Source organism: Mauremys mutica, chromosome 3 (genome assembly GCF_020497125.1).
Source record: "Mauremys mutica isolate MM-2020 ecotype Southern chromosome 3, ASM2049712v1, whole genome shotgun sequence".
Taxonomy (NCBI): Eukaryota; Metazoa; Chordata; order Testudines; family Geoemydidae; genus Mauremys; species Mauremys mutica.
Window position 1 is genome coordinate 137,383,495 of NC_059074.1, and position 26,575 is coordinate 137,410,069.

Here is a 26,575-nt window from a genome sequence, read left to right on the forward strand (position 1 = left end):
TAGAAATACTCTCATTTGATGATTCTCCATTAACATTGAATTTTGAGATCTATCAGCTATACTTTAATATGTGCTACATTTACATTTATAGTGCTATTTTTATTAGAATGTTGCTTGGTACTAAGTCTTAAGAAGTCTGAGCATATTATCAACACAGTTATCTTTGACAATCAAACTTGACAGAGTTTGACTATGAGAACGAAAACCAGAGGGATTAATGAATAGGACATGGGATTGAGACTCTGGAGACCTGGGTTCTATTTCTGGCTCTGCCACTGATCTGCTGTGACCTTGGACAAGTTACTGCATTTTCTCTGTCTCTTTTTCATCTCCTACTCATTGTTTTTCTTGTCTATTTAGATTGTAAGCTCTTTGGGTCACAGGTTGTTGTCTCTATGCATATTGTAAAGTATTGGTCAAAGTGAGGACCTAATCTTTTTTGGGTATGCCAGGCACTACTGTAATACAAATAATAATGTGAAATTCAATGAAATGAAAAGGCAACATTTTAAAAATAAAAAGGTAATACATATCATGAAGATGAATAATTAGCCTGTATAACTTTCTGCCATGATATATCACTGAGGCAGAGTTCAATTGAACTGAAATGTAAATAGTAATGAGAGAGAAGCAAAACCCAAACCTTACAGCAAACCAAAACCTACATTTGGGGAGAGTTGTAAACTCTCTCCTGCTTCAGGGCAGAGAATCACCGACAGGTGGCAGTTAGGAAAAATATCTCCCATATTGGCAGGTTATTCCTACACTTTCCTCTGAGCCATTTGTTTCCAGGCATTATTATAGACTGGATACTTGACTAAGCACACAACAGGATTGTGACTGTTACTGAATGGGCTGATGAGAGAGTAGGAGCCAGAGCGGATTTTGGCCAAGTGGATAAGTGTGGTTTGAGGACACTCAGGCCCATACCCAGTGCCATTCCTTACACAGTCTGAGAGATCTTGTGCATGAGGTGCAGAATCCAAATGCATAGATTGTCCTCAGCTTGAGTCACTCATGCAGTTGAATTGTTCTGTATGTCTCTCTATAGCATGTTTATGTATACAGATTATCTAAAGAACATATTCATGGTATGGTAACAAAGATTTATTGGCACATTGCTAATGAATAACAATGCCATGAGGAACTTACACAGGTCATCCAAAACGAATGCTTGTACCAGGCTAGACCATCTTGTACTTTGTGTTTGTCACAAGGTATAAAACACCTATTTCAGTGGAGTTTTTAAAAATGTAATTGAGACTGTTTTTATCTTTCTACCAGAAAAGGCAGGTCTGTTAGTCACCACTGGTCCCACTCTTCAGGAAGCACAGAGAGCCATGAAAACCTGCTTATAAAAATAATCTTATGTATGCATAAAAATTTCACCTAAAAATCCCTAACTAAACCTGTCCCTCTTTCACACATGCAGAAATTAGAGAGGGTTACTTGTGCTCTCTCTGTGCTAAGACTTAGATACCATTTCAAGGGACGGGGGGGAGGTTGGGAGCAGGGCCGGCTTTATACCGATTCCCCCGAAGAAGGCCCCGCACCTAAGGGGGCCCCACTCCAGGGGTTTTTGGTGGCATTTCGGCGGTGGGGGGTCCTTCAGTGCCGCGGAAGCCCCAGGCTGCCGCCAAGTATTCCACTCGGGCCCCGTGGCTCATAAAGCCGGCCCTGGTTGGGAGGGATAATAATCCTTTCTTAGTTTATTCAAAATCCTGCCTCCTACCAATCAGTGTTCTGCTTCAGATTCCATCCCCAAAGACCAGCCTCCAGCAGGTTCATTGAGACTATTGGATCAGCCGCACACTATAATTTTAAATAAGTATAATCTGGTAACATGCCAATATTTGTTGACCCTCCTATATCCCATACCCAAGATTCTGTCACCTGCCAAACTCAAAGAAATCTTATCTAAACAATTAAGATAAGCAATGAAGTGCTCTATATGGTCAAATCAGCAAACCTTTCAAAAACAGAACTGAAATACAATCTCTCTTGATTAAACAGTCTACAATGGCAATCATGTTTGTATTTAAACATTTTATTCTGAAAGGATTACAGTGTTAGTCTCCCTGTTTTTTTTCTTGCCTAGACAAGAAGGCGACATACTGAGTCAAACAAAATGTATTTGTTCTCGAAGAATTGAACTTGCACACATTTTATAAACATATGGTATAGGTGTATGGAGTTAGACTGACTTAATCAGTAACTGCTGTCCTTAAACTTTCATAACTATATTTACTTGAGATGTCTGTAGCAGAGCTGCTTGTTAGCAATATCTTTCTTTTATACCACAGTAAAACCCCCATATTAATACAATTCTAAGGTTACAGATTAGAACCCAAACCCGGGAAACGAAAAGCTAAGGTCAAAGGCTGTAACAATCTTAACCAATCCATACTATAGAAGAATGAATAGGAAAAACTAAGGATGAAATGCCCCTTCATCATAAAGTCCCTTTTTCAGTTGCTCACATTTGTCAAATTAATATTTTTGTTTGAATTTTTCCATGGTTGGTGACTTCCTAGATATATATGATTGGTTGGATGTTTCTAAAGCAATTTTTGAATTTTGAGTGTTTTAAAAACAAACACAAGTATCACTTAATTTTCTACAGAAGCAGCAAAGAATCCTGTGGCACCTTATAGACTAACAGACGTTTTGCAGCATGAGCTTTCGTGGGTGAATACCCACTTCTTCAGATGCAAGTGGTGGAAATTTCCTGGGGCAGGTATATATAAGCAAGCAAGAAGCAAGCTAGAGATAACGAGGTTAAATCAATCAGGGTGGATGAGGCCCTGTTCTAGCAGTTGAGGTGTGAAAACCAAGGGAGGAGAAACTGGTTCTGTAATTGGCAAGCCATTCACAGTCTTTGTTTAGTCCTGAGCTGATGGTGTCAAATTTGCAGATGAACTGGAGCTCAGCAGTTTCTCTTTGAAGTCTGGTCCTAAAGTTTTTTTGCTGTAGGATGGCCACCTTAAGATCTGCTATAGTGTGGCCAGGGAGGTTGAAGTGTTCTCCTACAGGTTTTTGTATATTGCCATTCCTAATGTCTGATTTGTGTCCATTTATCCTTTTCCTTAGAGACTGTCCAGTTTGGCCGATGTACATAGCAGAGGGGCATTGCTGGCATATGATGGCATATATTACATTGGTGGAAGTGCAGGTGAATGAACCGGTGATGTTGTGGCTGATCTGGTTTGGTCCTGTGATGGTGTTGCTGGTGTAGATATGTGGGCAGAGTTGGCATCGAGGTTTGTTGCATGGATTGGTTCCTGAGCTAGAGTTACTATGGTGCGGTGTGCAGTTGCTGGTGAGAATATGCTTCAGGTTGGCAGGTTGTCTGTGGGCGAGAACTGGTCTGCCACCCAAGGCCTGTGAAAGTGTGGGATCATTGTCCAGGATGGGTTGTAGATCCCTGATGATGCGTTGTAGGGGTTTTAGCTGGGGACTGTATGTGATGGCCAGTGGAGTCCTGTTGGTTTCTTTCTTGGGTTTGTCTTCCAGTAGGAGGCTTCTGGGTACACGTCTGGCTCTGTTGATCTGTTTCCTTATTTCCTCGTGTGGGTACTGTAGTCTTGAGAATGCTTGGTGGAGATTTTCTAGGTGTTGGTCTCTGTCTGCGGGGTTAGAGCAGATACGGTTGTACCTCAGTGCTTGGCTGTAGACAATGGATCTTGTGGTGTGTCCGGGATGGAAGCTGGAGGCATGAAGGTAGGCATAGCGGTCGGTAGGTTTTCGGTATAGGGTGGTGTTGATGTGACCATCACTTATTTGCACCGTGGTGTCTAGGAAGTGGACCTCCCGTGTAGATTGGTCCAGGCTGAGGTTGATGGAGGGGTGGAAGCTGTTGAAATCGTGGTGGAATTTTTCCAGAGTCTCCTTCCCATGGGTCCAGATGATGAAGACGTCATCGATGTAGCGTAGGTAGAGAAGGGGCGTGAGTGGACGGGAGCTGAGGAAGCGTTGTTCCAGGTCGGCCATAAAAATATTGGCATATTGTGGGGCCATACGGGTGCCCATAGCGGTGCCACTGGTCTGGAGATATATATTGTCAGCAAATTTGAAATAGTTGTGTGTGAGGATAAAGCCACAGAGCTCAGCAACCAGGTGTGCTGTGGCATCATCAGGGATACTGTTCCTGACAGCTTGTATTCCATCAGTATGCGGGATGTTTGTGTAGAGAGCCTCTACATCCATGGTGGCCAGGATGGTGTTTTCTGGAAGGTCACCAATGCATTGTAGTTTCCTCAGGAAATCAGTGGTGTCACAGAGATAGCTGGGAGTGCTGGTAGCATAGGGTCTGAGTAGAGAGTCTACATATCCAGACAGTCCTTCAGTGAGAGTTCCAATGCCCGAGATGATGGGGCGTCCAGGATTTCCGGGTTTGTGGATCTTGGGTAGTAGATAGAATAACCCTGGTCGGGGCTCTAAGGGTATGTTGATTAGTTCTGGTGTTAGTGTAGGGAGTGTCCTGAGTAGATGGTGCAGTTTCTTAGTGTATTCCTCAGTGGGATCTGAGGGAAGTAGCCTGTAAAATTTAGTATTGGAGAGTTGTCTGGCGGCCTCCTTTTGGTAGTCAGACCTGTTCATGATGACAACAGCACCTCCTTTATCAGCCTCTTTGATTATAATGTCAGGATGGTTTCTGAGGCTGTGGATGGCATTGCGTTCTGCACGACTTAGGTTGTGAGGCAAGCGATGTTGTTTTTCCACAATTTCTGCCTGTGCACGTCGGCGGAAGCATTCAATGTATAGGTCCAGACTGTCATTTCGACCCTCAGGAGGAGTCCATGTGGAGTTCTTCTTCTTGTGCTGTTGGTGGGAGGGTAACTGTGTATCCGTGCGCTGTTCCGTGTTGTCCTGAAAGAATTCTTTGAGTCGGAGACGGCGAAAGTAGGCTTCCAGATCACCGCAGAACTGTATCATGTTGGTGGGGGTGGCAGGGCAGAAAGAGAGTCCCCGAGATAGGACAGACGTTTCTTCTGGGCTGAGTGTGTGGTTGGATAGATTGACGATATTGCTGGGTGGGTTAGGGGTACCACGGTTGTGGCCCCATGTGGCAGGTACGAGTTTAGACAGCTTACAGTCCTTTTTCCTTTGTAGAGAGGTGAAGTGAGTAATGTAGATCTCCTGTCTTATTTTAGTGAAGTCCGTTTGTATGGAAGTTTGGTTATTGATGAGAGTCTCCAGGTTGGAGAGCTCTTTTTTGATGTTTTCCTGTTTGCTGTATAGGATGCTGATCAGGTGGTTCCTCAGTTTCTTCGATAGAGTATGGCATAATCTCTCACTGTGGTCTGTGTAGTATGTAGATAGTAGTGGATTTTTTACCTTTAGTCCATTAGGTATGATGTCCATCCGTTTGCATTTGGAAAGGAAGATGATATCTGTCTGTATTTGTGCAAGTTTCTTCATGAGGTTGATGGATTTCCACTCCATACGGCTAAATGCAGTGCCTTGCATGGTGTCAAGTATCAGAGGGGTAGCCGTGTTAGTCTGGTTCTGTAGAAGCAGCAAAGAATCCTGTGGCACCTTATAGACTAACAGACGTTTTGCAGCATGAGCTTTCGTGGGTGAATACCCACTTCTTCAGATGCAAGTGGTGGAAATTTCCTGGGGCAGGTATATATAAGCAAGCAAGAAGCAAGCTAGAGATAACGAGGTTAAATCAATCAGGGTGGATGAGGCCCTGTTCTAGCAGTTGAGGTGTGAAAACCAAGGGAGGAGAAACTGGTTCTGTAATTGGCAAGCCATTCACAGTCTTTGTTTAGTCCTGAGCTGATGGTGTCAAATTTGCAGATGAACTGGAGCTCAGCAGTTTCTCTTTGAAGTCTGGTCCTAAAGTTTTTTTGCTGTAGGATGGCCACCTTAAGATCTGCTATAGTGTGGCCAGGGAGGTTGAAGTGTTCTCCTACAGGTTTTTGTATATTGCCATTCCTAATGTCTGATTTGTGATTTGATGTCTGATTCCTTTCCAAATGCAAACGGATGGACATCATACCTAATGGACTAAAGGTAAAAAATCCACTACTATCTACATACTACACAGACCACAGTGAGAGATTATGCCATACTCTATCGAAGAAACTGAGGAACCACCTGATCAGCATCCTATACAGCAAACAGGAAAACATCAAAAAAGAGCTCTCCAACCTGGAGACTCTCATCAATAACCAAACTTCCATACAAACGGACTTCACTAAAATAAGACAGGAGATCTACATTACTCACTTCACCTCTCTACAAAGGAAAAAGGACTGTAAGCTGTCTAAACTCGTACCTGCCACATGGGGCCACAACCGTGGTACCCCTAACCCACCCAGCAATATCGTCAATCTATCCAACCACACACTCAGCCCAGAAGAAACGTCTGTCCTATCTCGGGGACTCTCTTTCTGCCCTGCCACCCCCACCAACATGATACAGTTCTGCGGTGATCTGGAAGCCTACTTTCGCCGTCTCCGACTCAAAGAATTCTTTCAGGACAACACGGAACAGCGCACGGATACACAGTTACCCTCCCACCAACAGCACAAGAAGAAGAACTCCACATGGACTCCTCCTGAGGGTCGAAATGACAGTCTGGACCTATACATTGAATGCTTCCGCCGACGTGCACAGGCAGAAATTGTGGAAAAACAACATCGCTTGCCTCACAACCTAAGTCGTGCAGAACGCAATGCCATCCACAGCCTCAGAAACCATCCTGACATTATAATCAAAGAGGCTGATAAAGGAGGTGCTGTTGTCATCATGAACAGGTCTGACTACCAAAAGGAGGCCGCCAGACAACTCTCCAATACTAAATTTTACAGGCTACTTCCCTCAGATCCCACTGAGGAATACACTAAGAAACTGCACCATCTACTCAGGACACTCCCTACACTAACACCAGAACTAATCAACATACCCTTAGAGCCCCGACCAGGGTTATTCTATCTACTACCCAAGATCCACAAACCCGGAAATCCTGGACGCCCCATCATCTCGGGCATTGGAACTCTCACTGAAGGACTGTCTGGATATGTAGACTCTCTACTCAGACCCTATGCTACCAGCACTCCCAGCTATCTCCGTGACACCACTGATTTCCTGAGGAAACTACAATGCATTGGTGACCTTCCAGAAAACACCATCCTGGCCACCATGGATGTAGAGGCTCTCTACACAAACATCCCGCATACTGATGGAATACAAGCTGTCAGGAACAGTATCCCTGATGATGCCACAGCACACCTGGTTGCTGAGCTCTGTGGCTTTATCCTCACACACAACTATTTCAAATTTGCTGACAATATATATCTCCAGACCAGTGGCACCGCTATGGGCACCCGTATGGCCCCACAATATGCCAATATTTTTATGGCCGACCTGGAACAACGCTTCCTCAGCTCCCGTCCACTCACGCCCCTTCTCTACCTACGCTACATCGATGACGTCTTCATCATCTGGACCCATGGGAAGGAGACTCTGGAAAAATTCCACCACGATTTCAACAGCTTCCACCCCTCCATCAACCTCAGCCTGGACCAATCTACACGGGAGGTCCACTTCCTAGACACCACGGTGCAAATAAGTGATGGTCACATCAACACCACCCTATACCGAAAACCTACCGACCGCTATGCCTACCTTCATGCCTCCAGCTTCCATCCCGGACACACCACAAGATCCATTGTCTACAGCCAAGCACTGAGGTACAACCGTATCTGCTCTAACCCCGCAGACAGAGACCAACACCTAGAAAATCTCCACCAAGCATTCTCAAGACTACAGTACCCACACGAGGAAATAAGGAAACAGATCAACAGAGCCAGACGTGTACCCAGAAGCCTCCTACTGGAAGACAAACCCAAGAAAGAAACCAACAGGACTCCACTGGCCATCACATACAGTCCCCAGCTAAAACCCCTACAACGCATCATCAGGGATCTACAACCCATCCTGGACAATGATCCCACACTTTCACAGGCCTTGGGTGGCAGACCAGTTCTCGCCCACAGACAACCTGCCAACCTGAAGCATATTCTCACCAGCAACTGCACACCGCACCATAGTAACTCTAGCTCAGGAACCAATCCATGCAACAAACCTCGATGCCAACTCTGCCCACATATCTACACCAGCAACACCATCACAGGACCAAACCAGATCAGCCACAACATCACCGGTTCATTCACCTGCACTTCCACCAATGTAATATATGCCATCATATGCCAGCAATGCCCCTCTGCTATGTACATCGGCCAAACTGGACAGTCTCTAAGGAAAAGGATAAATGGACACAAATCAGACATTAGGAATGGCAATATACAAAAACCTGTAGGAGAACACTTCAACCTCCCTGGCCACACTATAGCAGATCTTAAGGTGGCCATCCTACAGCAAAAAAACTTTAGGACCAGACTTCAAAGAGAAACTGCTGAGCTCCAGTTCATCTGCAAATTTGACACCATCAGCTCAGGACTAAACAAAGACTGTGAATGGCTTGCCAATTACAGAACCAGTTTCTCCTCCCTTGGTTTTCACACCTCAACTGCTAGAACAGGGCCTCATCCACCCTGATTGATTTAACCTCGTTATCTCTAGCTTGCTTCTTGCTTGCTTATATATACCTGCCCCAGGAAATTTCCACCACTTGCATCTGAAGAAGTGGGTATTCACCCACGAAAGCTCATGCTGCAAAACGTCTGTTAGTCTATAAGGTGCCACAGGATTCTTTGCTGCTTCTACAGAACCAGACTAACACGGCTACCCCTCTGATACTTGACACCATGCAAGGCACTGCATTTAGCCGTATGGAGTGGAAATCCATCAACCTCATGAAGAAACTTGCACAAATACAGACAGATATCATCTTCCTTTCCAAATGCAAACGGATGGACATCATACCTAATGGACTAAAGGTAAAAAATCCACTACTATCTACATACTACACAGACCACAGTGAGAGATTATGCCATACTCTATCGAAGAAACTGAGGAACCACCTGATCAGCATCCTATACAGCAAACAGGAAAACATCAAAAAAGAGCTCTCCAACCTGGAGACTCTCATCAATAACCAAACTTCCATACAAACGGACTTCACTAAAATAAGACAGGAGATCTACATTACTCACTTCACCTCTCTACAAAGGAAAAAGGACTGTAAGCTGTCTAAACTCGTACCTGCCACATGGGGCCACAACCGTGGTACCCCTAACCCACCCAGCAATATCGTCAATCTATCCAACCACACACTCAGCCCAGAAGAAACGTCTGTCCTATCTCGGGGACTCTCTTTCTGCCCTGCCACCCCCACCAACATGATACAGTTCTGCGGTGATCTGGAAGCCTACTTTCGCCGTCTCCGACTCAAAGAATTCTTTCAGGACAACACGGAACAGCGCACGGATACACAGTTACCCTCCCACCAACAGCACAAGAAGAAGAACTCCACATGGACTCCTCCTGAGGGTCGAAATGACAGTCTGGACCTATACATTGAATGCTTCCGCCGACGTGCACAGGCAGAAATTGTGGAAAAACAACATCGCTTGCCTCACAACCTAAGTCGTGCAGAACGCAATGCCATCCACAGCCTCAGAAACCATCCTGACATTATAATCAAAGAGGCTGATAAAGGAGGTGCTGTTGACATCATGAACAGGTCTGACTACCAAAAGGAGGCCGCCAGACAACTCTCCAATACTAAATTTTACAGGCTACTTCCCTCAGATCCCACTGAGGAATACACTAAGAAACTGCACCATCTACTCAGGACACTCCCTACACTAACACCAGAACTAATCAACATACCCTTAGAGCCCCGACCAGGGTTATTCTATCTACTACCCAAGATCCACAAACCCGGAAATCCTGGACGCCCCATCATCTCGGGCATTGGAACTCTCACTGAAGGACTGTCTGGATATGTAGACTCTCTACTCAGACCCTATGCTACCAGCACTCCCAGCTATCTCCGTGACACCACTGATTTCCTGAGGAAACTACAATGCATTGGTGACCTTCCAGAAAACACCATCCTGGCCACCATGGATGTAGAGGCTCTCTACACAAACATCCCGCATACTGATGGAATACAAGCTGTCAGGAACAGTATCCCTGATGATGCCACAGCACACCTGGTTGCTGAGCTCTGTGGCTTTATCCTCACACACAACTATTTCAAATTTGCTGACAATATATATCTCCAGACCAGTGGCACCGCTATGGGCACCCGTATGGCCCCACAATATGCCAATATTTTTATGGCCGACCTGGAACAACGCTTCCTCAGCTCCCGTCCACTCACGCCCCTTCTCTACCTACGCTACATCGATGACGTCTTCATCATCTGGACCCATGGGAAGGAGACTCTGGAAAAATTCCACCACGATTTCAACAGCTTCCACCCCTCCATCAACCTCAGCCTGGACCAATCTACACGGGAGGTCCACTTCCTAGACACCACGGTGCAAATAAGTGATGGTCACATCAACACCACCCTATACCGAAAACCTACCGACCGCTATGCCTACCTTCATGCCTCCAGCTTCCATCCCGGACACACCACAAGATCCATTGTCTACAGCCAAGCACTGAGGTACAACCGTATCTGCTCTAACCCCGCAGACAGAGACCAACACCTAGAAAATCTCCACCAAGCATTCTCAAGACTACAGTACCCACACGAGGAAATAAGGAAACAGATCAACAGAGCCAGACGTGTACCCAGAAGCCTCCTACTGGAAGACAAACCCAAGAAAGAAACCAACAGGACTCCACTGGCCATCACATACAGTCCCCAGCTAAAACCCCTACAACGCATCATCAGGGATCTACAACCCATCCTGGACAATGATCCCACACTTTCACAGGCCTTGGGTGGCAGACCAGTTCTCGCCCACAGACAACCTGCCAACCTGAAGCATATTCTCACCAGCAACTGCACACCGCACCATAGTAACTCTAGCTCAGGAACCAATCCATGCAACAAACCTCGATGCCAACTCTGCCCACATATCTACACCAGCAACACCATCACAGGACCAAACCAGATCAGCCACAACATCACCGGTTCATTCACCTGCACTTCCACCAATGTAATATATGCCATCATATGCCAGCAATGCCCCTCTGCTATGTACATCGGCCAAACTGGACAGTCTCTAAGGAAAAGGATAAATGGACACAAATCAGACATTAGGAATGGCAATATACAAAAACCTGTAGGAGAACACTTCAACCTCCCTGGCCACACTATAGCAGATCTTAAGGTGGCCATCCTACAGCAAAAAAACTTTAGGACCAGACTTCAAAGAGAAACTGCTGAGCTCCAGTTCATCTGCAAATTTGACACCATCAGCTCAGGACTAAACAAAGACTGTGAATGGCTTGCCAATTACAGAACCAGTTTCTCCTCCCTTGGTTTTCACACCTCAACTGCTAGAACAGGGCCTCATCCACCCTGATTGATTTAACCTCGTTATCTCTAGCTTGCTTCTTGCTTGCTTATATATACCTGCCCCAGGAAATTTCCACCACTTGCATCTGAAGAAGTGGGTATTCACCCACGAAAGCTCATGCTGCAAAACGTCTGTTAGTCTATAAGGTGCCACAGGATTCTTTGCTGCTTCTACAGAACCAGACTAACACGGCTACCCCTCTGATACTTAATTTTCTACCACATTCAAGTTGGGGATTTTATACACTGTTCTCATTTCTTATTAAGAGTATAGATCCAAATGAATCACTGCAACAATAAAGTGATATGCATACAATTCTAAGTGAGGCTTGTTCTCATCTCTGCGTAGTATTTGTATCAGAAACCCAATCCACGTTACAAATTCATGTAGTAAAAAGAAAGCCCTTTCTCTAAATGGCTTAGTTTTGTTTAATGACAGTAAGTATCAGGTGTGTGCAAAAAGCAAACACATGGATAGTAATATGAGAATGTTTTCATGTATTTTAACTCTGTGCTTGGCGTAACGCCTCATCTGCTTAGCTGTTATCAATAGTCAGTGTTCTTCAAGTAGCACAAGTACATGTAGCTATGCTGTGAACTCTTTTCTTCCCCTATTTATTTAGCACTCAGAGTCCTAAATGTTGCAAATCATATACAATAGGCCAATGTGTGACGCCTGACAGCCCATGCTGTGAAACACAGCAACAAGCAACATAGTTTTCAAAACTACTTATTCTTCAGAGAGTGACCAGTGCAATAACTTACCCTAAGTGCTACTATTTTCACATTAATTTAGTTCAGCTCTTGGGTTTATCTCGCCAGTAGCTTGATGTTGCATCAAGTCATAGCTCTTTTTTTCTTTTTTATAGCAGCAAAGGGGGCTGCGGCATTCTGTTTGACCTTCCTTTTGGATTTGCTTAGCTCTTTGGTTGGCTGGATGATATGGGCAGCTGGGTCCCATGATGGTTGTGTGCTACTCAAGAAAGCAATCAGGATCCTGTCAGTTGTTCTTAGAAAGATGATTTGTCTCTATCCATGCTTAGATTCTTGAGTTTGCAGTGTGTGGATATCCTTTTTCTAAAGACATCCATTAACTGAGGTCTTCTATTCCAAGTTCCTATTTCCCATCTATGCTTAGGAAACCATTTTACTTCTCTCTTACTTGTAACTCTGGGAGGTCTTTGGTATATTGATCATCGTACCCTGTTGCGGTTTTGTGGGGTTTTTTTTCCTCTCTTTTGTTTGTAAACATTCCACTGCTTCAGTTTTTAGCAATAAGCTAGGTATAGATGTTAAAGTATATCTAACAATGCACTGGGCTGTTTTATTTATTTTTTGCTATTTAAGGTTGCCTTTCCATATACTTTTATTATTCTTTGTGTAGATTATTTTTTGACAGCCAACTCAGTATTGCCATTGGAATAACTCTTGTAGGGAGAGGAAATGGTGTGCCATATACTAGCAAGTGTAATAGTCTATGAAAGTCAATGATAGTCTAAATGAAGTGCTTTGATTTTATTGAAACAAAGCATTTTGAGAAGATCATATTGATATTTCATTTTGCAGGAACTTTAAAACTTTCAATTGTTTGTTATGATTTGGGATGAAAGAGAACTTCACAATGTTAGAATCTCATGCAAAATCCAAGTTTTGACCAGTTTTTCAAAAATATCTTTCTCTGACAAATTACGCAAGTTAGTTGCTGGTGAATTTAGATCCATTGTCAAAGAAGACAAAGGTTGGATTGCTATGTCTGCTAACCTGGTTGGTTTGCCCTGTCTGCTTTGTCTAGCACCTTTGCTTCAGTAGTATCTGGTAATTTCTGTATTTCCTAGAAGTCTGAATAATAGACTATAATGATGAGAGAGTCTGTAGAGTTTACAGTGAAACTATTCAATGCTCCATAATCTGTCTGGGAATATGATGGGTTTATTCAAAATTTCCTTTTGGTGTTTTTCTTGTATCTCTCCACGTACACACTGTTTGCTGTCAAGATCGTTGATCTCATTGGTTATGTTTGGTTACATATTGCATCTCTCAGGGTGTTTTTAATTTTTTAAAGATTGGCTTCTCTTCTAGACTGGCTTCAGTATATATGGGAGAAGGTGTGTTGTCTCAGTTTAGGCATGGCAATTTGATTGCCTTTATATACAGTGTTATCTATACTGTGCACTAAGCTCATTTTGTTTCAGTATTCTGTTGTATTGAAGACTCTTCACAGGTGGCTAGCCATCTTCACAAAGTAAGCAGTGTTAATTGTTGCAGCGTGTCTTTTGTCCTGCTGTTTGTTCAGACACTTTGTAGTCCTTGCTTTGAAAATGGTACACAGTTGGCTTGCTTGATGTTTTCAATGTATGTATACATTTGCGTTATTTATTTTACTATTACTCTCCAGTAATGCATAAATAGAACCCCTTGCATTATAACAGAGACTGTGCAAACATTCAGAACGTCATGGTCCCTGCCCCAAAGATCTTACACTTGTTACATGGAGTTTTTAATCGGATTGTGACAAATAATAAGAGGGACTGAAGGGGTGGAAGGATAGCAGGATCATACAGTTTTGCAGTGTACCTGTGTGCATGCTTGGTGGCTCTGAATCATGTAAAAAATGTTTTCAGTAATGTCATATATCCCCAACTGCTTCTCAACCTAGCTGTCATTAGTAATTGATTCATATAGATCTCATGGTGACAATGGGTCTTGAGAACATGAACGAGAAGGCTTACAGATTCATTCAGGGAGTATGAGCCATACATAAAGGGCATCATGGAAAGAGACACTTTGTAGAATCAGAGAAGTTGGCATTCAGAGCTGGCAACACTGGCAGAGTAGTGGAAATGAGTAAGAAAAATAGACCAGATTGTACAAGCAGAGAGAGAGAGAGAGTTGTGTAGGGCCTTGAGGTTGAGAATAGGAAAGAAGAAGGATGATTCAATAGTTTGGGGATTAGCCTAGGATTTGGAAAACATGGGTTGAGTTCCGGCTATGCCACAGACTTACTGTGTGACCTTGAGCAAGTCACTTAGCTGCTCTCTGCCTCAGATCCTCATGTGTAAAATATTACTTTTCTATCTCACAGGAATGTTGTGAGGATACATACATTAAAGATTGTGAGGTGCTCAGATACTATGGCAGTTGTTGTCATGTAAGTACCTTAGGTTCATAGATGGGACTAGAAACTTTATTTTGATTGATGCAAAACAAATAACCATTGGATGAAAAGGGTAGGGTGCATGGTTACATCAGAGTGATGCATTGGGGAGATGTCATTGGCTGCTGTGCGTTGAATGGATTGAAGAGGCATGGAATCGGTTTCACGGAGGATAGTGAAGAGGATTTTGCAATAGTCAAGGCAAGAGATGATTTTTTTTTGGCGGGGGGGGGGTTATTTTGTGACTGTAATGACTTATTAAAAATACTCTGCATGATTTGATTTTCCTCTGACCCCACCCTAAGCTTTGTTTGCTGGGACAGTCCGATATCATTGTGGAACTGAGCACCATCGTGTCCATGGACTATGACATCCCTGTGAGGGATGCCCAAAGCCCAACACACTAGAACTGTGTAGTTCATCTCAGACCCTCCCCAGCCACCCAAGAGGAGTTGGTGTTTGTCTGTTTTCACTAGTGAGTTGACCATCATATATAGGATTTTGAGGGATGCTTTACCTCGCAATTCTAGACGTTAGAATATTAGGATTGGAAGAGACCTCAGGAGGTCATCTAGAGACCAACCCCCTGCTCAAAGCAGGTAATGTTGGGTAATGGAGCTAGATGCTCAACTACAGTAGTTCTTGTTTATATGATGATTTGAGTTCATAAGTAGAAAATAGTATTGTTGAGAGGACAGGAGGTGTTTTTATGATCCTTTTACATTATTCAATTTATAATTTTATTTCCTGAAAAAAACATATTTTAGTCTTTTTATGTTGAAAAAATCCTAGTGGGATTTTATAGAGTGATAGGCAGGTATGTATATGTGCATGTAGGTATATTTAGTTTTGTCAGACAAGGATTTAAAGTTTTGTCATTTTCTCTGGAGTGATATATATACATACACAGACAAGGATTTAAAGAAATTAGCTGTGTGTGTGTGTGTGTGTGTGTGTGTGTGTATGTATTATATATATAATACACACACACACGCTAGGAGCTAATTTCTTTAAATCCTTGTCTGTAGTCTTCTGAGACTGGTTTGTTTTAAGCGGCTCCCTGAAATATGCATGCTCTTCTGCATACCTGTTTTGTTGAAAGTACACAGACCTGGCACCATTGTGTTTGCCAGGCATTCTCTTATCTCAGGCAAGCATTCAAACAAAAGTGTTCTATTGCTCTCTAAGTAATCCATGGGTGATCTTAACGTTGAGGAAGAAGTCAGAACAGGAACTTGTGCCATATTTCTTAGTTCAGAAGCAGACAGTCTCTGAGGCGGGGGCAGGGGTAGTGGAAGATAACCATTGAGTCAAAGTGAATGACTAAAGGGTTGTGGTGTTTGCGTACAATATAAATACTCTAACTTGTAAAAGCAAAAATCAGATACGCAGTTAAATGTAGGTCTATAATACACCTTGTTTTGTGTGTGTGTGTGTGTATGTATGTGTATATATATATATAAATATAAAAAAATACCCCACTGGTGTACAAGCTCAAACAATGTGTAGAAATGTGTACGCTGCAGAATCTGAACATTTTTTTTCTTTTTATTGATTTTTAATCCTTGATTTACCAAGAAACTTCAGCACATGCACATCTTTAAACATGTTAACAGTCCTATTGAAGCCAATGGGATTATTTATGCTTAAATACATGTAGCGTTAAGAGTGCTTGTTGTAACATTTATTCACAGAATTAATACTATAAGTGACATAAGGTATCACAATGTGGAATATTAAACAAGAACCACTGTTGAATCTCCAAGGAATGTTTGCCACCCTATCATCAGCTGATTTACAGGTGTATTTAAGTTTCAGCTGTTAAATATGTATTTCCTTGTTTTGCTAGTTTTAATTAGACCTTTAATATATTTGACATTTTAAAAAGTTCTTAAATGAAAAGGGAAAACATTGGCATTCAGCTCAATTTTACCATTATTTTGTGCAAAATTCTCAATATATTTTCACATCTTTCATTACCCTCTATAGGACTACATTTTGCATTAATTTGGGGCTTCTAAAACATTTTAGATGGTGGTTACTTGGCAGGTACGTTAGGAGGGGCAAGGGGATATGTATGTATAAAATATTATATTTGATATGGAAAAACAGAAAAGATAATTTTTATTTATTTGGAAAGTTAGCACATTTCCAAATAAGTTCCCATTCTTTTCATCTGCTAAAACTCTGTCCATACATATGCACTGGACCCTGCTCGTTTAATCAAGATCAATGTTTCTTTATTTATATATTCTTTTATTATACTGTAACTAAAATTAAGTTCCAGACCTGTAAGGAGAAAATGTGATGAGTCCCAGACACTAAGTGGTATCACTGAATGCCTCAGAGCAATGAGAAACAAATGAGTTTGAATTATATTGTCTGTAATCTTGAGGTGTATACACAAAATCACTTAGTGACAGTCAAGGACACTGATTTATAGAGGATCAAGCAATCAGATACTTGGATTCCATCACTGATCACCAGCCTGATCTCTAGAGTAGTTTTGTCCCAGGGTTATTCTGGATAGCAGACAGATATGTATACAGGAAAAAAAAAAAGAAAATAATCAAATAAAGGACAAAATGGCAAAAGATAAAATATTGTAGTAAAAGCATTTATTATTACAAGAATCCCTGATGCATAATATTCAGAATACCTGTATAGTTAGTGCGTGTGTGTGTGGAGAGAGAGAGCAAGAAAACAAAATTTACTTTGCTTTCCAATGACATGGATTGTAAGCTTTTAAAAATAAAAAATGCAGTTTACCAGGTTTTAAATAATTCTATATTAATAAATTTATATTCATATTAATTTGGAATGATTCTTCTCTGACCAGCATAAATATGAAATATACCTAGTACCTTTATAGTTTTCCCAGTGATCACAGCAAATCAGTGCACATGTTTATCACATTTTTTTCAGAGGTCAGGTTGATTTGAAATTGCTCTCTGTGTGCAGTTAAGCCAGATTTTTGACATTGAAAAGGTACAATACGTATGTGGCACCAGCATTGGTTGGGAACAGGAAAGGAATATTTTGTATCTGTACTAAACCTGTTGGCTTAGTGCATAGAAGATTTGACCCTTGTCAGGTGTATTGAAGTTAACTGGCTGATTTGTGGATTAACCAATTTAAGTCTGAAACCAACCAGTGACAGGAATGAGCTCTGTGTGTGGGGTGTGTGTATGTGTGTACAGATTTACAAATTGTTATAATGCTTTCAGTCAGACCATGAAAGTCTGATGTGAAGCTTATCTCTGATCTTTGGCTTTGGCCATACTCATGGGATTGTGTGTGTGTGTGTTGGGGGAGGGGGTGAATTCTTTAACACTTGTCACCTGGCTCTACCAGGTTCCTAGGCCACAGTCTTAGAAACGGCACTATTCAAGGCATTAATAAAGTTAAAACCCTTAAGCTGTATGACCAGTGGGGTCATAAAAGCTATTGCTGGGTATTGTGTTCAGTGTGTCTTTCACTGCTGGATTATCATCTTGACAACTAATTCTTTTTCACTTTTGTCTTTTCTTCACAGCTGTTGTGAACTTGGACAACTCTGTGGTTGACCTAGAGACCCTTCAAGCCCTCTATGAGAATGTAAGTAATAGGAGGAGGCATAGGTACATAGCATACTGTAGTTTCATGTGAAGGTAGTTTTGGTCTGCAACAGGAACAACTCATTACTAAGCTGCACAAACACATTCTCTCTTAAGGAAAGTTTTATTTTGTCAAATCTAAATGAAAATTAGGATAAACAGTTGCCCTTTTTTAAATGGCAATCCATTTTGTAATGTGCATTTATTTTTCAAGTCAAGGATTTCATTTATATTCAAATATATAATTTTTGCCTTTTAATACACTTGATACTATATTTGACAGGAATAAACATAAAATAAAACTGTTTTTAATAAATATTTATTCCTGTGCTACACCTAAAAATTTTTTGAATACTATATTTCATGGTTTTTCACTTTCACAGGAAATAATGTTTAGTTACTTTAAAGGAAAGGATCATTGAGACCTGTAAAACTTAGTATAGTATACTGAGATCCATAACCATGAGATACTAAATAATTTTGAGAGATTGTATGAAAACTATGCAAGATCAGAGATTTAAGAATAAACCAGGGTATACTCTAAAGCATCCTTGTCCCAGCATTATTCAGACTGTGAAGACAGAAACAGTAGAATCCAGCAGAGCATTTCTGACTTCCACTGCTGCAAAGAGAGATCGAGGGCCACTCATCTCTAGAAGATGCTAACATCAGTATTACCAGAGCAAGGCCTCCAAATTCCCAGAGAGCGTGCAAACAGGCCTTCTGGTTACCCTCAATAGATCCTGGATGTCTGAAGGCATAAATCATTAAGCAGGGGAAATATTCTTGGTATTCCTGGCCAATATATGCAGTTACTTTGTTTTCTCTTAACTTATGACTTTTAAAATATTTTTTAAAACGTGTAGTCCTTTGTCTTTTAAACATAAGCGGGCTGGACCATGCCCATTTATGAAGAACCTGTGGGAGGGTCAGGAAATTGTTTCAGCTTGTGGTGTTTCCCTGAAATCATCTTTCTGGCAGGATGAAGTTACATTAAGTTTTTAAGAGCAGGTTAGACAAACACCTGTCAGGAATGGTATAGATAATTAGTTCTGCCGCAAGTGCAGGGGACTGGACTGGATGACCTCTCAAGGTCCCTTCCAGTTCTATGATTCTCTGATTAAGTATGGATGGGGTTTCCATACAGAGTAGACAAGAGATCTGACTCCCCTTGAGGGAAGGTATGGAGATATGTTGGTATCTACAGAGGCTTTTTCCTGTTTTCTACACTTTTTGCCAGTGCTTAGTTTGTAATGAAAGAGGTGCTGGGGCTCAAGCAATTAGGTGCCAGGGCTTACGCAATGTTTTTACTTTCATAACTGATGTGCCAACCCTAGAGGTGCCAGGGCTCAGCCCCGGCAAGTGCCAGCACAAATTAAGCACTGGTTCTTACCCCTTCCATTCCACAATGACAGCATTATTGTCACAGCAGCTATATTGCCACAGATATGTTCTGTCTATCTTAGGTATTTATATGGCCCCTGTTACCATAGAATCTGAGCACCTTACAATCTTTAATCCACACAACAAACCTGTGAGATAGGGAGATGCCCTCTGTAACGGTAACTGAGAGACAAAGAGACTACGTGACTTCCCAAGGTCACATTGGAAGACTGTGGCAGAATTGAAATTGAGCTCAGATTGCCCATGTCCTAGGCTAGTGCCGTAACATGGACCATCCTTCCCATCATTGTCATCCTTTCTGTCTCTGCCCTAGCCCAACACAAACTGCCTTCTTGCTCCATCCTTACAGAGCAGGAACCACACAAAATAAAGGGCAGAATCTAGTAATTTAGAGAAATTCTCATAGACTTTGAGGCCAGAAGGAACCATCATGATGATCTAGTCTGACCTCCTGTACATTGTGGGCTATAGAACCTCATCCATCCACTGCTGCAATAGGCCCATAAACTTTGGCTTAATTACTGCAGTCCTCAACTCTTGATGTGAAGATTTCAAGCTACAGAGAATCCACCATTTACTCTAATTCAAATTGGCATGTGCCCCATGCTGCAGAGGAAGGCAAAACAAAAACAGGGTCTCTGACAACACTGTGGGTTTGCAGGGAGAATGGTGTTGAAGACACCTACTTTTTCCTAGCTCGGTCTCCTCTCTGCTCTCACACCTGGCTTTTCTCACAAAGACTGCATGCAGGTGTTTTCACAGAGTCGGAATGAAGGAGAGTGATGTTATTTTGTCATCCCATGAAATAATTTTGGTTATTTCAGTTTTCTGCCTTTCAAAAATGTTCTTTCTCTTAGAGAGTGAAATAATAGATAAATATCCAGTACCCGGTCATTTCAGAGAAAAAACATCAGTTATATGCTGCCAAAATGTTAACAAAGTGTGTACCCTTCAGTGTTCCAGTTCATTCAGTCATATATAGGATGTTTTTTTCTGTGCCAAATATTATTCTCTCCAGCAGAATTCATCATTCTAGTATTCTTCTTTCCCTCTCTCACCCACAAAAAATGCATCATTTCCATGATCTTTCCCTTCTTCTTAATCTAATTATTATTCCATCTAGTTATTCTCCATCTACTTATTCCATCTAGTTAGTCTCCATTCAACTTTCCATGCTTCCAACTCCCCAGCACCTCATTGAGGTTCTTCTTGTTAGCTTCTCTACCAGGTACCTGTTCCTTACACATGATGATGACAGGCAAATTGTCCTGTAGCTTCTGGCTTTGAGTGGCTGTCATGGGAAAGGTGGATGTCCCTACAGTCTCTAGCTGTAGTTGTTCTACTCGGTCCTCTCTGTTGCTGGACTAGGGAATTCCAGGTTCTCACCTGCTTACTAGCTCTGCAGACTCTGAGTGGGCTGGCTCTGGCAGTAGAAGAGAGGTGGACACTCTCTCAGTGTAGCAGCCACTTGACCTGCCTCCTTCCCTCCTCATCCTCATGAACTGCTGAAGTGGTTGAAAAATGGGTGGGTGTGATTTTTAGTGGTTCTGGGGAGCAGGGGAGGAGACACAGGAGACAGCAAGGGGGGATAAACCCATGGTGTGGCAGCAGTCTGAATGAGAAGCAGACAGTTCAGCCTCAGATGGCTACACATTTAGAAACAGAGCCTGCTATTATTTCTAGTGAGCTCCCACTCCTAACAAAACCAACTCCCGCCCACCATGATCACACCACTGTGTACCATTGATGAGTCTTTGGCATTCATCCCAAAATTTAACTGACTACTTTTATGTAAAGTAAGATTAAGATTATATGTGTGTCTCTTTCACTGCTTTACGTCAGGTTATGTTTTCAAAGCTGTCTTCACAAACAAATGGGGCTAGAAACATTTATACTGAAACCTAAGGATTTTTCCATCTGACTAACAAGGGACTCATACCAGTCCCTTAAAGCTCATCTGTGAAACACTGTATTGGTTACCCTTAATCTTTTCAATTGGCTCACATAACAAAATAACATTATGGCAGTATGCCTTTGATATTTTCTGTACCTGATATAGGGAATACCTAGGGAACAGTGCAGCCACTGGGGGAATGTTTTATATATTTATTTCAAGCACAACTGAGTATTTGAGAGCGACTGCAGTACATTGCTCAAGTTGAGAAATAAGATGTGTATTAAGAGAACACAGGTGTATACTAACTAATGTTGGCAAGGGGGAAGGGAATAGGTATTTTTTGAGGCAGTGTGGTCTAGTGTATGGGCTTTAGACTGAGACCCAAGAAACCTGGATTTAAATCTGGGCCCCACCAGTGACCTGTTGTGTGACCTGGGGCAAGTCACTTCACTTCTCTATGCTTCCCATCTTTTTTCTGTTTTGTCTATTTAGATTGTAAACTCTTTGGCACCTGGACTGTCCCTTACTATACAGTACTTTTGTACAGCACCTAGTAAAATGGGGGCTAACCTCTGTTGGGGATAGTAGGTAGCATTGTAATACAAATAGTAATTTTAGGTATCTGATGGTACCAGACTAGTTGATAGTTTGAATCTCCCCTTATTTCTTAGCTACACTCTGTATCTTCTAGATATTTTTTTAAAAAAGAGTAGTTAACTTACGTGCCTCCTTACCTTACTTTGCACACACTAAATTAATTCTTAGTTCTGAAGATTTTTTTTTGTCAGATAGTTAAGTATCGCTGTGCTAGTCCTCAGCCATTCTATTTGATCTCTGTGAAACATATGGGAGCATTTGTTTTACAATCTTTCTTCAGAATGTAATTTTTCCTGATTGCATATGTTTGGCATGCTGCTTTCCCTTCTAGATGTGAATGAAGTTTGGGCAGTCTCCAGATCTAAACACACCCTAATTTCAAAAACCACAGTCCTGAGGGCTCAATTCCTGTTTACTGAGGAATTAAAGCTTTCTTAAACCCACATAGTTACTAAATACATCTTTAGTGATTTTTTTTTAACCAGCATTGCAGTTAGATGGTAAAGTCTTTATTAGTGGATCACTGTATAGTATCTACACTTTGTTAAACTGTTGTAAAGTGAAGTGCTTTGAGATCTACTGATGAAAAGCGCTATATATGAGTTAGGTGACATTACAGTATAACCTCAGAGTTACGAACTGACCATTCAAACACACCTTATTTGGAACCGGAAGTACACAATCTGGCAGCAACAGAAACAAAGAAAACAACAACAATAATAAAAAGCAAAAACACTACAGTACTGTGTTAAATGTAAACTACTAAAAAAAAAGGGGAAAGCAGCATTTTTCTTCTGCATAGTGAAGTTTTAAAGCTGTATTAAATCAATGTGCAGTTGTAAACTTTTGAAAGGACAACCATAATGTTTTGTTCATAGTAACCAACACTTCAGTTACAAACAACCTCCGTTTCCCAGGCGTCCATAACTCTGAGGTTCTACTGTATTGTTGTTATAGCTATTGGAGAGGGGATTCTATTTCGTATTTATTAACATGTTTTCAATAGAAAGTGTCTATCAAAAGGGCTCCAACTATCAGTGATATTTCCACATTTATCTTAGTTTAACCTACTATAAAAACAATGTTGTTTGTCAGAATCTATTTCTTAAAAACATAATTCCAAATTTGAAACATGATACATAAATAATAGCTCAAGATAAGCCAACAGTTTCATTAAGAAGGCAGTTTATCTCTCTCACACACACAATCCCCCAATTAAGATAAATCATGTGTGGCAGAAAGAATCTGAGATTTCTAGTTTTACTTCTCAAGGTTTGTGTTTCACTTACAATCTTATAGCACTTCAGTATTCTTTTCCTAGCACATTAGTTATCATAACATGAACTTTGATTTGGGAAGAGGGTGCTGTACATGTCAGATGAAACAGAATCCTTAAATATGTTTACCTTGCTGCTTTTGTGAAATGGGGTGTGTGTGCGCGTGTGTGTGTTTACTAATTGAGAAGTAGCAGCATTTCCAGAGTTAATGGGAGTGGATTGCAACCTTATGAATTCCTACTTTATCACCCCTTGTAACTTTGGCTTGAAAATTGTAAGATTTACTATGGAGGCAAGGAAGACATTTCTGAAAAATCTGAAGAAATGTGGTCAAAATAGTTTGTTGCAAATAATTAAAATATTATTCTGATTTGAAATTTTGAATGTCACTTTGTCTCCCTCTTACTCAAATGACTTTACAGTTTCATTTTCTTGAAAGTTCATGTGACCACTATTTTTTAATTGTAATGGTAATTCATTGAATTTACTATTTTTTGTTCTGGATAATTAAGGCCCATTCATTTTAGTGGAAATTATGGATGTGATCCCGCTCCCATTAATGTCAAAGGGAGTTTTTGGCATTGACTTCAGTGGGTGCAGAATCCTGCACTGTGTATCTATAAGCATATTAACTTCTGCTGGCTAGGAGAAGCTCAGACAGCACATTTGAGACCTGCAGTCTGATATCTATCAGCTATTTTCCATTAGATTATAGAAGTAAAGGGATGTGATTTTGGAGCTGACACTTTAGGGTGTCCAGGGAGGGATGCGATGTTTTTTTAAGGACAAAAGGGCAGCCTCTCAGCAGTTAAAGTTGCAGTCACTGTGCCATTATCTGAAATCATCATGCTTTCAAATCTTTAAGGTCAAGCCTTATCAACAGCTAGAACATTTCTGGAAAATAATTACTGAGAGACGACTTTTTGAAATTTTTGCCAAGTGCCTATTTTTTTGTCCCTGTAGCCATGCAATGAAATCACTTTAAACCCCAACACCTGAAATGTAGGTGGGATTTTAACTCTGGTTGCTGCAGAAGATGCTTTTGAAGGGCAGGTATAATAACCTATTTGCAATATTAACTTTATATGAAAACTGGACTGAGTTATGTCAATGAAGCAGATGGAGAAAAAAAACATAAAGAATATTTGCATTTTCAACCTCTGAACAAGCCATATCAAAATTGAAAAGAATTTAAGTTTCCAGTGGAGATTAAAGGTCACCCTGTATTCCCTACCAGAATATTGCATTGATTTAAGCTTAAGACACTTGATAAAAGTTATGTAGGAAGTTGTGGCCAAGGTTGAACTAGAACACTCATGTCTAAGATGATCTCCTGGACCATCATGCCCCTCATACAAATTAGTTGAACCTCTGTACTTAAGTCAACCGTAAAATGGGGATAAATAACCCTCCCATTTAACCCATTTGTAAAGTGCTTTGCATATAGAGATGAATAAGCAGTGGGCGACACACAATAGTATTAGCTGTATATTTCAGAAGAGGTAATTAGGGCACAGAGCAGTTAAGTGATGTGGCTGGGAGGCACTGTTACTTAATGGGCTATACATATTGGCTGTAGTACCAAAAAGTGTGGGTTCCAACTGTATAAATAATTTATTTCTTAAAAAGCCCACATAAACAAAACTCTTCTGTTCATCACTAACCAGGAAGATTCTCTACATAGAATCATAGAAAATTAGGGTTAGAAGAGACTTCAAGAGGTCATCTAGTCCAATCCCGTGATGTATACATCTATACACATTTTACTTAAACAATTTTATACCTCAACATATATTTGTTCAGGTTAATTTTTACTTTTTGTTATGTTAGAAAATGGTGAATAACCCATTTCTTAATTACTAGATAATTTTTGACTCTTGATTTGTTTCAATCTGCATTTGGATGGAAATTGGAATGGAATTAAAATGCACAAAAATGTTTAAACAGTTTTATTTCATTAATACAAAAAATCTCAAAAGTGCTGGATACATAGGGAGGGAGGGAAGGTAAGTTTAAGTATGTTTTAAATGCAAAAATTGTTTTAGTAAACAAAGGAAGTATTAACTGTAGATAGTGAGTTGATGGATTTTTTCTGGTCACCATGGGCCAGATTTTCCAAGGTATTTGGGAGCCTCAGGATGCAAATAGGCACCTAGTGTGGAGTTTCAAAAGTACCCAAGCAGGTTAGGTTAGTTTTAGAATTTGTAAAGCTCATCCTCTCCCACCTGGTGGTGGTTCATATATTGAAAAAGGAAAACAAGTTTTCTTGCTTTTTCAACTCCCGGTTGGTTTCTCAAGTATGAATGAAATAGTCCAAATGAAGAAAGCATTCTTTCTGCTAAACTGAAACCAAAAGTAATTAAGGCAAAAGCTTTTCCCCACAAAAGAAACAAAGTACTTACAATTGGGGAAAAATGGAAATACCTGTATATGTTCCATTGTGAAGACTGAAAAACACAGATACTTAATGTACAACATGACATATTTGTAAAACTTGAGTTAATCTCAGTAGTTATGTTTTATCCTGTTTCTGTATATAATACAAAACAAAGCACCCTTTAACTCATCAAAACTTGAGGAGTGCTCATTGATGCAGCATATATTTTGTTTTATTTTAATATTGTAAATGTAGGCCTTAACATCAAATGAAACTTTAAACAGGTTTATTTTTAAAAAAGAAAAATTATATATATTTCAAAAAGGAATATGTATATGTGTGATTTAATTAAAAATCTGATTTTTTTTGTATCGTCCATTTCTAGAAACCCTGAGAGATATTTACAATGGAGCCATGTGGTTTCAAGTTAATGGCTTTGCTAAAATTATTGCCACTTTTTGATCCAAAGTCACATCATCTCTTCAGGCACACATGTTATATTCACAGTAGACTATATTGCTTCAGTCATTTGAAGTTGTCTGGTACTTTCTGCTAATGTTTTGTTGACCTTAGCAGAAAGCATATAACTAAGGATAACGGTCCCCACCCTGAAGCCTAATGTACAATATTAGCGGAGCTGAGCCTGAATCAAAATTCTGATCCCCTGTGGCCTGATATGGAATTAAAACTTAGATTAACATAGCTATGGCACTCAGGGGTATGAAAAATCCACACCCCCGAGGACTGTAGCTCTGCCAACCTAATCCTTGGTGTAGACACAGCTAGGGTGATGGAAGAAGGCTTCCATCTCGACCTAG

General features: G+C 40.9%; 1 protein-coding gene across 7 annotated transcripts in view; it reads left to right on the forward strand.

The window, feature by feature from the left end:
* The window catches only part of FMN2 (formin 2), a 248,375-nt gene that overhangs the window by 131,825 nt on the left and 89,975 nt on the right, over window positions 1-26,575 (forward strand). For all 7 annotated transcript variants that reach the window (XM_045011693.1, XM_045011692.1, XM_045011695.1 and 4 more), the window contains one exon: window positions 18,145-18,206. In XM_045011693.1, coding sequence (XP_044867628.1) covers window positions 18,145-18,206 — 62 coding nt within the window. The remainder of the gene's footprint in view (window positions 1-18,144; window positions 18,207-26,575) is intronic.